This window comes from Neopelma chrysocephalum, unplaced genomic scaffold (genome assembly GCF_003984885.1).
Source record: "Neopelma chrysocephalum unplaced genomic scaffold, ASM398488v2 Primary Assembly neopelma1_188, whole genome shotgun sequence".
Lineage (NCBI taxonomy): Eukaryota > Metazoa > Chordata > Aves > Passeriformes > Pipridae > Neopelma > Neopelma chrysocephalum.
The window spans coordinates 450,691-467,457 of NW_020897850.1; the positions used below are offsets into that span (position 1 = coordinate 450,691).

Here is a 16,767-nt window from a genome sequence, read left to right on the forward strand (position 1 = left end):
TCACAAGTGAACCCTCCTTTCCTTTGAATATATCTTAACCTTCTGTAGTGACCCGATTTGAAAAAGCATGAAATTGGTGATTTGTTTCAAATATTAAGCTATCTTCCCTGCCATCTTCTATGGTTTTCAAAAAGGAAGTAGTTTTTTAATAAATCTGGCTTTGATTTACGGCACTCCCAGTAGGAAAAATACGTTCCAGGTCAGCGAATGTGGAAGAATTGCTTTAAAAAACCACAAGCAAACAAAACCTGCACCAACAAAACACACTTGAATATGCATCCTGCTAAACTACCAATCTCTTTAAGTACAACAAACATAGTATCAGGGGTCTGGAACAACAGCATCCACATGTATGACCACTGAACTGTCATGGCATTATGAGTTCTGTTCTAAGGAACTGCACACATCACTGTTTGCTTGCACTAACTTACAAAATATATCTATTTTTAAAAATATAAAGGGAGATGTATTAAAAGAAATATGTGTAGAGAAAAGGTATTTATTTTTAATGTCTCTTTTTTCCTAACACAGATTATGGCTCCCATGAGTCCCCAAAGCTCAAGTCTACACACAGTCTACATGAGGAGCCTCTTACAAGAAAAGTGCTCTAAGCGCTCAGACTACCTGTACACTTCTGCTCTAAATGAAGCAGATTGTCTTCAAAATAAACCTTGAACACTTGGAAAATTAATTCAGTCTACAGGTAGGAATGCAGAACAGAAAGTTGAGCCTTAAAAAAAAAAGATGTGATGGGTTTTGTTTCAAATTCCATGATTTGAGAATAACATTTTAACAAGGCAAATTTTTTTCTTTAAATCTCCTTACCTACCTCAGTTGGAATAGGGCCATTGGCAGCACTGTGCAGTTTGTTTTAATTATAGAAAATACACTTTACTTCTCGAGCCAGCTTCTAAATAACACCCTTTCTCCCACCACTACTCCAGCCTCATGTGAGTAATAATCAATTGCAAGAGGATGTTGAAATTATGGGGGAGGTGGGAATAAATCTACAGATCAGTAACAGAGCTACTGGGTTAACAGAGTTTCACTGAATTATTTGATAAATATAACTGGGCCCTGAAAATAGATGACTGACAAATACCTCCAAAATACTCTCTCTTAAATAGCTATGAACCATACAGGTTTTCTGTACCCTGGATGATTAAGCTGAGCTGAAACATCTCCCTTGACGTGCAACAGGATGTTTCTACAAAACCACGTCAAGGTGCCAAAAGCTGTCAGTGGTTTTTCTGTGACAGACAACCCAAAACATCCCAGTTCACAGCAAGGCCTGAGTTTCTTGCTTACCAAGCCTCCACATCTATTAGCAGAAATTTGGCAGGATCCCGTTAACGACTTGATTGCCCTGTTGCTATGGCTCTGCAAAGTGGGGACTACAGACTTTCCTTTGATCAAGACTCCACCACTTCCCTAACTACAACTGTGATCATTAAGGTATGACCTTTAAGGGAATCCTGGTATCAGAAGCTTCAGTTCCCTTCTCAGCCAACTCAGAAAACAAATCAGAGCCAAACTCAGAAGGGATGAAAAGGTTGCAGCAAAATTCCACAGTAAAAATTGTTCTTTCTTACAGATTCACCACATAAAATCCTCGTACAAACAGAACTCCCAATTAACTCTGCCAGACACAGGAAGAGACGAGGGGAAGGCTATGGGATCAGGTGGCAACAAATGATAGAGAAATATTATTGATTTGGGATGAGTTTCCTTTAATTGAGCGAACGTAATTCATCCAGATCCTTTTGACTACTTAGTTTAAGTACCCCTCAACACAAATCCTAAATTAATACAGAGGAGTAACTACTGAGAAGCACAAGGATTTACATCAGCTCATTTCAGTTCTGGTTCTGTGGGAACAGCCCAGGAACATTCCCCAGTGCTGCCAGTCACCATCCTGCAGTTGCAGCTCTGTAAACCACTGTGGAGGTTTGCAAAGGAAAGGTCAGTTAAGCCCTAAGGTCTTGATTTGAACACTTAGTACAAAGTTGTGAAGTGCAGGTAATTTCATTGGTTTTATCCAATACTTAATAAAACATTTCTAGTTGAACAACACCATAACAGGACAGGTGGGTGTTTCTTATGTCCATTCCATGTTATGCTGACTTCTCCTCCTCCTACCTGTCTTTATATTTCCTTCAACAGGATGTCAAACCATTCAGAGATGTGACCAAAATTAGACAAGGCAAATTTGCAGGAAACATATTAATTACTGATTTGGCCTGGGGAAGAGCAAAAAAAGTTAAGCAGAAACACCAATTACTAAAAAATCAGTTTTCAAAATGCTCTTCCACTGTTCATTGTTCTTCATTCACATCAACACACATCCCTTCCTCATACAGTCCCAGGTTATGCAGCTTTGACTTTAGGATATCATAGCTGGTCCAGCAAAATTTCATCTGTCCTTGAGCACACTGAGACCTCCAGCTACCCTGCACACTTTGGTCATTCACCAGCCCAGCACCCCCTTTGCTCTCCTGCCCCCCACACCTCTCCCAAACACCCTTCTTTTCTGCAGGGTTCTGGAGAGAGTGGAGAATGCCACCTTCTCCTCCTACCAGCTTTCAAAGTTCACCTGGAGCAGCTCACTAATGCTTACATGACACAGTGCAGTAACCAGGCTGCTGGCTGGCTGTAATTATGGATGGTTCTGTCAGCCAAACAGGCCTGCTTCAGTCACATCACCCACTCACCCTCAGTGTTCAGCCTTTCCTGCATGCATGTTGAACAGAGCACAGATGTTCCCTCATACATCCATCCTATGTCTCAATTTACATGTATTTCTAACATGTAGGGGGGAAAAAAACCCCTTTAATCAATCAATCAGGAGGCAATCCTTCTCTCTCTTTATAGTTGCTCAGTAAATTACTGCTGAAAAAGCCAATTCCGTAATTCTTTTTTATCCTCACATCTTTCCAGAGATCTGAACCAGAAGTTTTATCTTAATCATCTAGAGATAGCTGCTCTTGCTAATCAGGCATGTGCATACTGACAAAACACAAAGTAACAGAGACGTGACTACACTTCAGAGATAAGGTGGATTAAGTTTGGGTGTGAAATTGAAAAGCAAAAGCTGAGGTGCCTGTAACTCTGCAGGGAAAGGGAAACACGAAAGTAGGGGACCTTAGCATTAGGTATAACTTGCTTTTTCTATACAACTGTCCAAGTATGGAAACAACCCCCTACAGAGATGAAAGCTCCATGCATATACAAATTCTAACAGGTAAAAACTTAAAAACAAGGCTTACACTGCATTTCTTCTGTGAGGATTTCCTACTGTTTCTTTGTAAGTGCAGTCATGAAACCTAACTTGGAATTAAAGAAAGGTGAGAAAGTTCACATCACTTCCTGTGTTGTCAGCTAGAGCTGGACAGAGAGCCCCAGCAAGTGCTCTTGCCACCCAGAGCCTGGCAGCACAGCCAAGACAGAGGGGAGAAAAGATTCAGAAAAGATTCTTCTCAAAAGATTGGAGAAGAGGTGGGTAATGTGGGTAATCAGGAGGAAGGTCTCTGCCACCTTGTCCAGCTAATAGAGACCAATTCTAAACACCAGAAGAGCAGCTTTCCACTTTCACACTATGCAAACGTGTTTCTCAACCCAGTAATACGAAGAGCTGCAGAACCAAAGGATCCCACTTGCCACCAATGCCCATCTCACAGCAGATCATTGGGAGTTATTGCATCCTGAGCTCCCAAGGGCCCTTTTTGTGCTGCTGGGGCCCATGCAGCACTGCTGCTCGGTCACACCAGCAAATCCACTACCAGCTCAGCTTAACCCAAAACCACTTTTCAGGGACAGGCACTAATTTGAGGCTCTGTACTGTACCGGTGCTAATTTCCATACTGCTTACAAGAATTCCATTATTCTTTTCATTTAATTACTCCTTTTGTCAAACCTTACTGAAGCTGACCAACAAGCTTTTAAAACAACTTTCGTGGGTGACAACAGACAGACAGACTACATGGCAACTCCTAAGAGCTTGGCTTCCCTAAAACTTCCAGAAAAGCCTATGAAGTGTTTAATACAACATCCCTGCACACCCAGCTGGCCCTGCAGCTTCATGTGCCTCATGCAGGATGCACAGAAAGATCTGTCTTATGCTCCTGATGGAGATGTAAAAGACAGGGAATGTGTCTGTTGGACAGGCCCATGAACAGGTCATGGAGTCTGCTGGAAAAGATCACAGACAATGTACACTGATAACAGAGCAAACTTTGGCATTTTTCTGAAGTGCCATTCAAATCAGATACTGCTCCTTTTTCCCCTGCTTTGGATTCTGACCATCCTGAAAAAGCTAAAGGGAGGAATTGGTTTTCTTCAATGAATTCTTGAAAACATACTAGAAGCTACTTCCTTCCTTTTTCCACAAGACCTAAATGTCTGACAGTACATCAGTGTTAATTCAGCATCAAACACAATTACTATAAAGTTGGGAGTGGAGAAGATCTAAGACCCAAGTGATAAGTCAGAAAAACAAAGACTACATGCATGTACAGCATTACAAGAAGGAGACACTGAAGCTTGAAGATTTAACATTCCACCTTTGTTAAATCCAGAATTTGCTTCTTCATTAAGGGCACTAATTATTCACAATTTTATATAACCACATACTAATAAATATTATATTGCTATCCCTTTTTAAAGGAATATTGCTACCTTTTTTTTGCATTTAACTTTCCTTTTTAAGGGAAAAAGAACAATAAAAAAAGCAGGAAATTTTGCGACTACCTCTAAAACATAATATTTAGGACTTATAATTTTAAGTAAGCCTCACCAAATGTCTTCACATTCATACCTTCACCAAAGGTATGCAGCGGAATAACTCATGTTTAGCTTTTTTGCTTTTTTTTCTCTTCTCCTAACAGCAATTTAGAATTTGTTACTGTAAATACTGGTTAGTGCCAGGCAGGTAAGGTAACATTACTGAAAACTACACTAAAAAAAAATTTAAAAAATCAAACAGCACTATAGCAAAGACAAAATATACAAGCCCCTGACTTTTACATTTACTTTGCCTCAGAGGATCCTAATGCTGTGACTTAACAGCACTTTCCCAGTCACATTCCCATCAGACATTAAACTGTTTATCTAAAAGCTGCAGTACAGATTTTTTTTTCCTTGCCCTAAGAAAGTTGTAAACTTTCTGACTCATAAGTTTTATGAATCTACGATGTTTCCACTCTGTCTAAACGAGCTGCAGACCTCCACGGGCCATTCCAACTCCCGCATTCCAGGGAATTGTGCCATTTTCCATTACATAAGCTCGGGCTGGGGAGCCCAGTCGGAAGAGCTGCCATCCCATCCCCGCTCCTCAGCCACCGGGAGCCCTTCCACAGCATCCAAGGTTTCACAGTTTGGGAAAGAAAGCCAGTGGTGTTTTTATTCTGGTGACACTCAGAAAGCAGCCCCGTTATGCCAGGTGTTTTACAAGCACAGTAGCAAGGGAAGCCCTTTGCCTTGGAGGGTTTCTGCCTTTGCTAAGAGGAGGTTAACAGGCAGGTTAAGCAAATAAGGTGGGGGAGGAGGAGGGTGTGAGAATGGGGTCAAGCTTCCCCTCCCACCCAAGTGGCACATGCCAAGTGGCACGGGAAGTAAAAAGGGCACATTGGACACCCACACTTGCCCTTTCTGCCTTTAAAGAAAAAAAAAAAACAAACAACCAACCCTGCACCATAATTTCAGTCAATTAAGTTTCACAAGCATCCAGAGGTATCCAAAACAAAAGCAAACTTAACAAGTTATTCTTGGGCTTGAGAAATGTTATGAGAGCTCTACTCTAGTCAAACCTTGCTCTCTCTCTCAAAAGACAGCAAGTGGATACACATATGAAAGTAATAAACCCTACTCCCATTCTTCAAGTGCTTAAAACAATCATGGCACTAAATGAACACTGAAAACTGAATTTTAAGTACACAGGGTGGGAGGATATTCTCAGAGGACTGGCTGTAGCCAAGGGTACTAGTTTTTCTGTGCTCTCATTAAAAATTGATTGAGAGGGAGACTTTTGAAGAGGGTGATTCAGAGCTAATCTCCTCTCTCACTCTTCCCCATCAACAATGGCTGTATTCCATGGGTTTTGGGACCACTTGGGGAATACTGTGTTCCTTCAGCAAGACCTTTACCTCTTCCAATAGAGGTTTGTTCTAATGGAAACAACCAGTCAGAACATCAGGAAAGCTGGCATCATTGTGCAACTACCTCTCCTCCTCTAAACACTGGCAGGATATTCAACAGCTCATTCTTGCTATAGTTATTTCAATTTACAGATAACCTCATTATTTTAATGGATGGCCACCATTTGAATGTGTGCTCTTCTCCTCGGGGTACTCTGCAAAGACTTACACATAGGGAAAACACTCAGAACTTCAGTCAGTCAAACCCAAAAGTTATTAAGCTCCAAATCCAAATGTTAAAAGGTGTCAGGATGTGTCAGACAGCACAAAGCTCATGCTGTCTTTCAGTCTGAACCACATGGCACCCTCTTAACCGATGTATGGGACTGCAGAAGTTGGGAATGAAGCTCAGTCTCCTGGCCCTGGTCACTTCAGGACGTAGAAATGATCAGCTCTACCTGCAAGAGAATATTCTTAAGATTTCCTGCTCCTCTGCCACAAGGAATGGTTTTTCTGGGGATGAAGCAGGGAGAGAGAGCACTGGGCTTTTCTTATTCAGCTTTGCTTTAGGCAAGTAGAGGCAGCACAATGGCAAATGTACCCTAGAGATACTAGCATTTTTATACTCAAATTTCTTTAAATGGGCTTCCAATTTCAAATATGTCTAAAAAAAAAAGCCAGGATAAAGAAGACTGCAAGAGAGTTCCAGACTTGCTTCCTTCTCCTTGTATCCTTCATGCAAGTCTTCCATTTTGTACACACACTCTGTTAGGTGAGGGACAGGTCAGGAGGAGACAATGATTTGGGAAGTTTCAGCAAAAGCATACCTTTTGCCACAGTCCCTGGCTCATAACTCACTATTTTGTTTCCAGGATCTATGTCCAGCCTCACTGAACTCACTCTGTTTGCTCTTTCTGCTTAGGACTGTCCACTGCACATGTCACTGAATAGAAAAGTAATAATTTATCTATTTCTCCTTATTAAAGTAGCTTTCTGCTCTGCAGGAGTTTATCAGACAGCTCTCCTGAAAGGAGAATCCACTGAATCACATTATGGTTTTCATACTTTTCACAGGCAGAAGGGTTGGAAGAGATTAGTGGGCAATTCCCCACCTGGGCCTCGATTCACACGGTGACAGGACTGACAGTCCCACCATGGTTTTGAGAGAGAGGCAATACAGAGCTCAGTGGTTCTGAAAGTTCAGATGCAGGGCTTCATCCTGGGCACCTACAAAATCTGTAATTCTCCACTGGTAATTCTCTGAATTATACAGATAACCTGTGAAGTAAGTAGCACGCAGAATTTCATGGAACCCTTTTCAAAATAGCTGTCTTCTAACTGAAGGACAGCAGCTCCATCTCCAGCCATGAAGCAAGTTTTCTGCAGAGAGATTTAAGTATACACAGCCCTGATTACACCTAGATCAGGTGGATCCTATTTAATGAGAGGCATGGCTCCAACAGAATATAATCACATACAAATCTACACCTCAGTGTACAGGCACTGGAGAGGACTGGTGTAAAACTGTAAAGGCAATTTTAGAAGCTCACAAAAGGCCTCCAGTATCTTTAACTGCCCTTCTGCCCATACACTTCATAATCTGGTACATTACAAAAGTTTTCCCTATTAGTTGTTCTCAGTGGTGTTGGGTACTGTGGTACCTCCAAGTGGCAATTTAGTGGCTGACAGAAAAATAAGTCCTTCATTGTTCCCTGGCAAAACACACTCTGGTCTTGCAGCACTGAAAAATTCTTAGAGAATTCAGTAAAAACTGTTTCTATGATCCTGCATTACAATACTTTGAAGTTTAGCTAGTCTTTCCTGGACATTTACCATTGCTCCACATCCACCTGAGTACAATAATTCTTGCCCATGGTTTCAGTTCAGAGCCAGTGCAGTGTTTCAGTGTTAGGCTACCACAATTTTTAATGACAGTTTGTAAATACAGAAAAGGAGGCACTTCTGTTTTTTTTTCAGAAAGCCTCCTGTACAAGAAAAAAAAGTTTAAAAAAATCAACACAAAATAAAAAGCTGTGTTTCATCTTGTTCACCAGCAGCATTTGAAAGGTAACCATCACGAAGACACCAGTGTTTGCATGAGTAGGACTAAGCCAGGTTAAAAGCAGGGAAGAGCAAGTTTTTAAGGAAAGTAGAATGTGAATGATTTCCACTTGCATAGTGGAACAGAATTTAAGCAAGACTCTTGATGTTTACTGCCTTAACAATGATCATTCAAGCAAGAATCAGTAGTCTCTCAACTGTTTCTGCAGAGTAAGCAGAAAAATCATAAAACCACTATTAGCTAGGAAAAGGACTCCATGCAAGGCAATCCAATCCTTAACATATGGAAAGAGAAGGAATCAAGCAACATCCCTGTGTTTAAATCTTATTTAACTCAGATGAGTAGATGTCATGATGGGAGTGGGACTGAGCTTTCAGTACCCACATTTCACTATTTTGAGTATTGTTAAAATCAAGAACCAAAACGGATATTTAAATTCCTGAAAACATTCCCCACCAGATTATAAATATTTTTATGAGGTTATACCAAGAGCTTAAACTAGTTGGTAAGGGTTCCTTTGAGGTCTTTACAACATTTACTTCAATGAAAAGCTGTCTCCAGGGTAGAACATACCTTTATGCACAATCTAAATAAAAAAACACCTCACCGACTGCTCAGTAATGGGGGGTGGCAAGAAGAAGAACAGATGCAGGAATTTCAGATATTTGTTAATTGCTCCTCATTCTGTCCCAACAAAAAAATATTTTCCTACCCCAAAATGTTTATTTAAGGTCGCCATTTTAAATAAATCAGATTTAGTGGCATAGGGAAAACTCAAGTCCAAAGGTTTAATCTTTTTACATAATGCACTGACCTCTGCTCTCATTATGGGCCATAAACATTTATGTGAGTTCATCATCAACTTGCTGAGACAACATATTTTATCTAGTTTCCTAGAGCCACATATCAATAAACTAAGGAACTTTCCATAAGACTGACTCTAGCTCATTCTCCTTCACCCCACATCCCAAAAGGTTTCTTGCATTTCACGTATTAAGTAGCTAGATTTTTAACAGATGTAAAAAATAAGCACCTGAAATAAGCACTTACCTGTAACAGATCAATAGTAAATAACTTCCTTACATTTCCCTTTTGCTCTTATACTCCTCTACCACTAGTTTTAAAGCCAGCAGTTGTTTCTGCATTCAAAAATAGCCCCATCCTAGCTATGTAAACAAAGATGAAATTCTCAAACCTATTCTTTGCCAAGAGAAAATCATTTGACATGCTAAAATACAAATCCTGCTTTTTATAAGGAAGATTTTGATATGTTAGATTCCCTTTTTCTCTCTAACAGTCAAACTAATCCCTACCAGCTGTATGTGGCTAAGTTCACCTCAGCTAATGTGCAACACTGTCTTGCTTGTGGTTTAAGAGGCATTTTCATCTTGAACAGACAACTGCCATGTGCTGGCAATGAAAAGAAGCCAATTTCTCATGGTATCATTATGACACACGCAACTGGTGTTTGCCCAGACCGTGCACTGGGGAGGTGGAGAACACTCCTCTCCTGGTCCTGTCCACTCCTACAAGAGCCACAAGCAAGTCTGAGAGTGGAGACACAACGAGCACTTCCTCCAGGGAGTCCAGCAGAGGAAAAAGAAGAGCAAAGCCTTGTCTCATGCAAGGGAGGGACTGTACAAGGAAGGGAAGTTCCATGATATTCTCCTCTGCTTGGCCTTGTTAAGGATGTCTCCCAACTCCTCCCTGCCACAAGGTCTAATTCTCAGTTATCAGACAGCTGTTTCTATCATGGAAATTAAGTTGTGAATAGTCTGATTGCAGCATGGAGCTGCCAATTGCTTCTGGTTATTAAAAAAACCCTCAGGACAAATGATCAGAGTTGTGCACTTTAACAATAAAGGGATTTCTTAAGAGGTGAACTGCTTCTAGACTGGGTTGATTTTTTAAATAACAGTTTTCAATTTAAGGCAGTATCAACCACTTAATTCAGAACTCTTACATTAGGCATTCACTGTGCCTAGACACCACACAATTATTTGGTGGCTCATATGAAAGAAGAGTTATTTAATTTAATGCTGCAGTCCACCACCCACAGATGTAATTCTTACCTACTCAGCAAATTAAACAGAAGCACCAAACCTAGCCAGTGCAAAACCCTACTTAATTTACTGTAAGCACAGCCTCACGAGTACCAAACACACCTGTCCAAGTGCAGAAATTATTCATGTTCTCTGTAATCACCTCAAAAAAAAAATTGGGAAAAGTTCTCTCAGTACCACAAGCTCTCCCCTATGACTTTCATCTGAAGTGATGACTACAAACTGCAGTGAAACCCAGCAAGAGGAAGCCTCTCTCTGGAGTTATTTCCCATTCTCTCATAATTATTCAGTCCCTGACTGTAGTTTCAGCATTTCTCAGAGACTAGATATGCACTTCATTAGATCACTGCTCAAGTCACTGCAACGGATTTCCGACTTATATTCATCATTCCCCCTTCTTTCAGCTTTGGATCTACCTCATGCCCCTCCTTGTTCCTTCTTGTGAACACTGGGTCTACTGTTCCATGATAGAAATAATGACACAAGCACATGTTAAGACCAACAAATCCGGTAATTATAAGGAGCTGAATTTCTATAGATGCTTTGACCTGGGATTTAAAAAAAAAAAATTAAAAAAAAAAAAAAAAAGAGAGTGAGGGAGAAGACCTAAATGAAGTGCTACCACTTCAGGAGTCAAAGTTTAAAAAGTCACACAAACTAATCTCCATAACTCTGGGAGACCATTTCCCTTATTCTTATTGTAGTACCAATTCAGTAAGGAAGAGGTTTTCTTCCTAGCATGCACAATACTTAAAGAACCAGGGAAGCACATTTCTTTTACTATTTTTTGACCCTAAAGTAGCAGACATATGCACCTAAAAACCCCCCACACTGATCCATTTCCACTTACATAGACTAATGGTGTAATATATCCCCTGTAAGATGAATTTTTAAGCACTTATATGTATTATGAGTGTCACTATGTGCATAAAGAACTACAGAAAAGTCTATGCTATCTATAACTGAGGTTTATATCAGCACTTGCAAAACTGTACACATCTGCTATACCAACAGCTTTTTTTTTCTTCTCCTTACACAAGTGTGCCAGAGGTTTCTTTTGGTTCATATCTTACCCGAAAGCAGATACACAGAGCTGAAATTCTTTTCCAGTTTGCCCAGGAGCACAGTAAGAAAGCAGTCGGATGAGAGAGAGGTCACATCTTTAGAGCTTTGGTCATACACCACCACTTCCTGCTTGCAGTCAATCTCAATCTGAAACACAAGTAACTCAAGAGTAAAAAGGGAGGAAGATGATTCCAAGCCCCACATTTATCATCTCCAGCAGGGTTCCCATATATTTGCTGTACAGTAGTTCAGATATACAGATTTCTTATGCAGCTGTACGTGAACCGGTTTTGTTTTATGCTTCATATGCTTATGAGATTCAATTCCTTGGAGAGTTTGTAAATTGATTATTTGCTGCAAGTTGAAGCACGCTCCACAAATTTCTATCATTAGCTAATTTTATGTCACTTGTGAAATGCTCCACCTTCAGCTAGGTTGGTTGATTTGTTTAAAAGCTAAGCTTTTTAGAAGAAGGCCCTACCTCAGTTTCTGCTTCTGGGTGTTTTGTACATAAACAATAAAGAGTCCTTAAACTGCCTCTAAGCCACACACATTTTGGTTACCTGTGCAGCTTTATGTATAAAAAAAGCCCAAACCAACACCATCATCATCATCATCATCTTCACGTTTAACATGTCAAAGCAAGAACGTAGCAGATTATTTTTGTATCCAAAGCACATGACACAAATACCAGTGGATAAGAAAAAAACCCAAATCCCCCCCATGCATTAATTTGAAACAGCTTAGCTATTTTCTTTTCACTGATAACACTATTTGGAAAAAAACACATCCCACCCCCCAAAAAACCAAATCAAACCACTAAAACCTATCAAACTGCTCCCATGAAAAGCATTTTTAACAGCAGGTAGAAGCCAGGATTGACAGGGATGCAGTTTCTTTGCAAACCATATGACTGCTTGCTAAGCAATCCCCAGCACCACAGATCCCAAAGAATCCTTCGAAGTTTAGGAGGAGAATGTTTTCTGCCTTAATTACATCCATTTGAGGGACTCTGCTTTAAAAGACATGTAAGAACCCTGAGAACATTCTTTCTGAGGATTTCTAAATCCCTCCCCATTACTGTGTCACTTCAGGAAGAGCAGGCTACAAAGAATCCCAACAATAAACGTAATAGTAACCAATGCCCTTTTCGGTGAGGTGGGATCTCAGCTAAACTCAGTCCCTTAGTCTTGTTTGGTTTTTGTTTTGTTCTGTTTGTTTTTTGTTGTTGGATTTTTGTTTTGGGTTTTGTGGTTTTTTGTTTTTGGGTTTTTTTTAAATGAAATACCTAAGGAAAATTTATTACAAGTTACTTTCCAGCCACTCCTTTAAACAAATAATAAGGAATAAGAGGAAGACGACTCCTACCTTGTGTTTTGCTGAATGCTGAATGAGCTCCGTAATCAAAACTTTGTCCTGCTGCAGCCTCCGCTTCATGAGCTTGGAGCAGTTGATGTTGATGGCATCCAAGATGTGGGACGTGTTGTATTCCACAAAGGGGCGGCTATCAATCAGCAGCAGCTTCTCTGTACCGCTCTCCAGCAAAGCCACCAACTTCTCAGCAACGATGAGTTGAGTCCTGATCATCTCATGGGCCATGACAACAACAAGGCCTCTTTCACCACCTCCCTCTCTGATTTGCTGCGATGATGTAAGAGCTGTGGACTCAAAGGCTTAGCCACACCATTGTACTGGAAATGTATGAGGTCATGCTGGTAGTGACTGGCAAAAGAAAAGTTAAATCCATTTTCGGAGAGAGCCCTTCAGCTGAGTGTCTTCTCCTGCTTCCAGCCGCTACAAAGGGTTCGTTCCACAGAGCAGCCCCTCACATCTGATCCATCAGGACATGGCTATGGAGCAGCCATTCCACAGTTCAGACAAAAGATGCTTTCTGCCTGCTGCTGCTGCAATACATCATTCTTTACCTTTGCTCCCACCCATCAGCTTTGCACCGGACTAAAAGCCTGTAAGAAGGGGAAGATGAAAAAAACAAAAAATATTCAGCTCTGAGGTTCACTGTGCAGTGGGCCATGCCATAGAATAAATACATCCCTGAGGACTTCTCCTCTCTGCTGGATATGCCGAACACCTACAGAGAGAACTGGCAACTACAGTCACTGAATCTATTCCAATAATCTTGCCTGGACAATTATCTTGTATTTCAGGTAACATCCCCTGCCTTAATTGCAGACTTTTGTTGCCACTAGCTCTGCTTCTTCACAAGACTGTTAGAACATAAATAAGAGACAGAACAGCAAAACTGTTTAAACGCATTTCAGCACTTCACCACTTAGTAAGAAGATGTAAAATTAGTTATTTAAACATTTTAAACATTAAACATTTTTAAAGTTTAATGCCTTGGAAAGTATTTTACAAATCAGCACTGTAAGTTGGGGAACTGAAACTGTACAAAAGAAAGGATCAAACTTACATCCATCTCTCTTAAGAACGCTCTTGAAGAGAAACCAGAAGAACAAGATGCTACATCGGGACACAAGTGTTTTATTTGGATTAATCACCACACATGGTACAGAGGTCTCACACTGCTCAAAGGTAAAGCAGTGAGCATTCTTCTGCCCTTTGGAGCTGGTGTGACAGTCATATAAGGTGTGCTACACTTTTAGCACATGTGCCGAATAATATCTGAAACAAACTACACTCCTGTAAACTTAGATCCTGACAGCATCTGAACAACATCAGCTGAAACAGCAGAGCACCTGACCTGTCTGACCACCCCTTCCTATTACTGCCTCACAGCTGCCCTTAGGCTCTTCAGAGTCTCCCAAAATACACTCTGATAGAACAACTCCTTGTAGGAACACTCCTCAGAAAAGGAGCCACCACGGGGCTTCATCCACAAGGGATTTTAACTTACAATTTACTTACAGTGTTGACTTGCTGTTTATGTTTGACATGTTTGTTATTTATCTTAATTGCAAGAGAAGTAATGAATTCAAACTGATTTACAGATAGATTATTAAAAGTCCTGTTACACCAACAGATCAGTTGTGCTCGGCAATGGGAAATCCCGGGTCAGGAGATGTTTTACACATTAGATATATTGCACAAATCTACATATACAAAATCTTAAGCAAATTAAATTCTGGAGAAAGTACAAACTTCACTTTAACAACCCCAAAAAGGAAACTGAAAGCTATTTCGTGAGTTTCATGTGGCAATACAAGAAAAACACCAGGTTTCACATAAACAGACGTGAGGTTGACAACATGTGATTTTCCATTTGTTCTGATTTTAGTGCTATTGAAACAGTGCTCTTAGGCTTGTCCAGATAAAAGGAAGCACATAGTGCATAGTCCTTCACATCACACATATGTGTATGTGAAATGCATGTTGCTCTCAACTACAAAAAAAATTGGAAAAAAAACTTTACCAAGCCTTAATTAAATGTACTAAATAAACCCCCTATCTTTGCAACCTGGTTGGCAAGCCTGCTCCCCCTCAAAGAGCAGTCATTATATACTGGCCTCAGGAAGGTATCAAAAGACTATGCCATTTTGCAAGGGGGGAAAAAAGGAAACTTGATAGTTGTGTCCATTCTTTTTTCAGAAGGAAAACAGTGCTCTGCATTTTTTAGAACTTCTCTTTAACATGTCCCGTCACAAGCTTTGATTCTCTTTGAATCATATCAAAGGTTGCCAGACACCAAACCCACTGAACTCAATGAAAACTTTTCCACTGGCTCTAGTGGTAACTGGCTCTAGCTCCTTTGTAAGCTAGACAGTTTGTTCGTGAACTAGACAGTTTGTTTTGATGGATAAATTGCTGACCTAAAGTCCAATTAATAACAGGAAAATAAAGCAGCTGAGAAACTACGGAACTCCCCAACACATGCTGTTAAAAATACTTAAATCTTTAATTTGCAACTTTCTGTTTGGGTATACTTATCTCCTAAATGCTTACTGCTTGCTGTCTCAGCCTTCACTTTCATGCAACAGAAGTTTGTTTCAGAAGACCCTTGAAAAGAACTCAAACCAGTCATATATGGTGACTGGGTAAAGAGCACGTAAAGAACATAAGGCAAGTGGGCTACCAGTGAAGAATCTTTTTAAATAACCATATTACCTTAATGCAATAAGTGCCTTGAAAGCATGGTTTGAAAGCAATAAACTCAACAATGTCACCTCAATGTTGAAATCCTATTTCGACAGGAACATCTCCCATTGGGCAGGGGAGAAACAACATTTTTATCAAGTACAGGTTTTTCTTTTAATTCTCTCCATTTCTGGAGCTATTGGATTTGGGGATTCTTCCTTGGGACTTATCTAAACAAGAGAAACTGGCAGCTCCCTGCTTTAGCTAAATACTTGAGCTCTCCTCCCCTTCCTGTTGACTGCTCTAATCATTTAGATGCTGTGAGGTGTTGACACATCTGTTTCATTTCTAATGTGTTTGTAAAAGGATAAAATTCAGTTTCTTGACTGTTGTCTTTCTGCTGTGCTACTTGTGACCTACATCTCAATGGTATGATTGACACCATAGTGTCTCATCAAATGATGGAATATAACACACTGCCCTCAGTAGGCCATTGCTGATCTTCAAGCTAGGAAACCATCCTAGCCACGGGGTGTTCTACACTGAAATCAGGACTATGGAAAAGTGATCCTTAATCAAACTACGAGAATACCACATGAAATCACTCACGTGCACACAGATAGCACTGCATGGCTGCTTCCTCCTTGCAGAGGGGCTGCAACATGTGGCACTGCTTTTTACCTCATTTAACTCACAGTAAAACTAAAAAGATCTGTTCAACACTTGCCCAGTATCTTTACAGTTTCTCCATATTGTTTAATGAACCAACCCACTAAAACCTCTGCTATCTTCCACACCAATAACAGTGGATTTCTAATGGGTATGTGTAATGCTGCCACATTACTACAGGATCTCTCTTGCCTCAGGGATTCTTGTCCCCATCCCAAGTGGCTCAGATGGAGTGAAGTAAGCAATCAAGTAATTGGAAACGTGGCACTTGTGTTTTGTGTTTGATTTTTCAGTCACAGTAACTCACATTTTGTATGCACTCCTAATTTCCACTGCTACTACTTCTGACTCCAAGAAATTCCTTTAATCACAACAGGACACTTGTTGAAGTTATCTCAGGTTTTGGCTTATACAGAATCACAGAATTACTTAGGTTGAAAAAGACCTCTAAGATTGAGTCCAACTGTTAAACTAACATTGCCAAGTGCACCACTAAGCCACGTCCCTAAACTCAACATCTACACGTCTTTTAAATACCTCCAGGGATGAGAGGCATTGAAAACTCTCAAATTGAGAGTCTCTAATTCTAACTCAGTTAAGGAACTAGCAAAGAGCTTCTAGAAGCTTTTTTATAATCTCTGAAATACTTCTACCTCACATAAGAAGACAACCTTGAAGCTGAACCTTGGTGTCATCCATGCTCAGCAATGTCACTGATGCTCCC

The 16,767-nt window shown here is 40.4% G+C and overlaps 1 protein-coding gene across 3 annotated transcripts in view; it reads right to left on the reverse strand.

Moving 5' to 3' along the window:
- The window catches only part of DUSP16 (dual specificity phosphatase 16), a 61,778-nt gene that overhangs the window by 15,116 nt on the left and 29,895 nt on the right, over window positions 1-16,767 (reverse strand). For all 3 annotated transcript variants that reach the window (XM_027702486.1, XM_027702485.1, XM_027702487.1), the window contains 2 exons: window positions 12,690-13,285; window positions 11,330-11,468 (listed from right to left, as the gene is read on the reverse strand). In XM_027702486.1, the coding sequence (XP_027558287.1) occupies window positions 11,330-11,468; window positions 12,690-12,920 (370 nt within the window). In that variant the 5' untranslated portion in view covers window positions 12,921-13,285. The remainder of the gene's footprint in view (window positions 1-11,329; window positions 11,469-12,689; window positions 13,286-16,767) is intronic.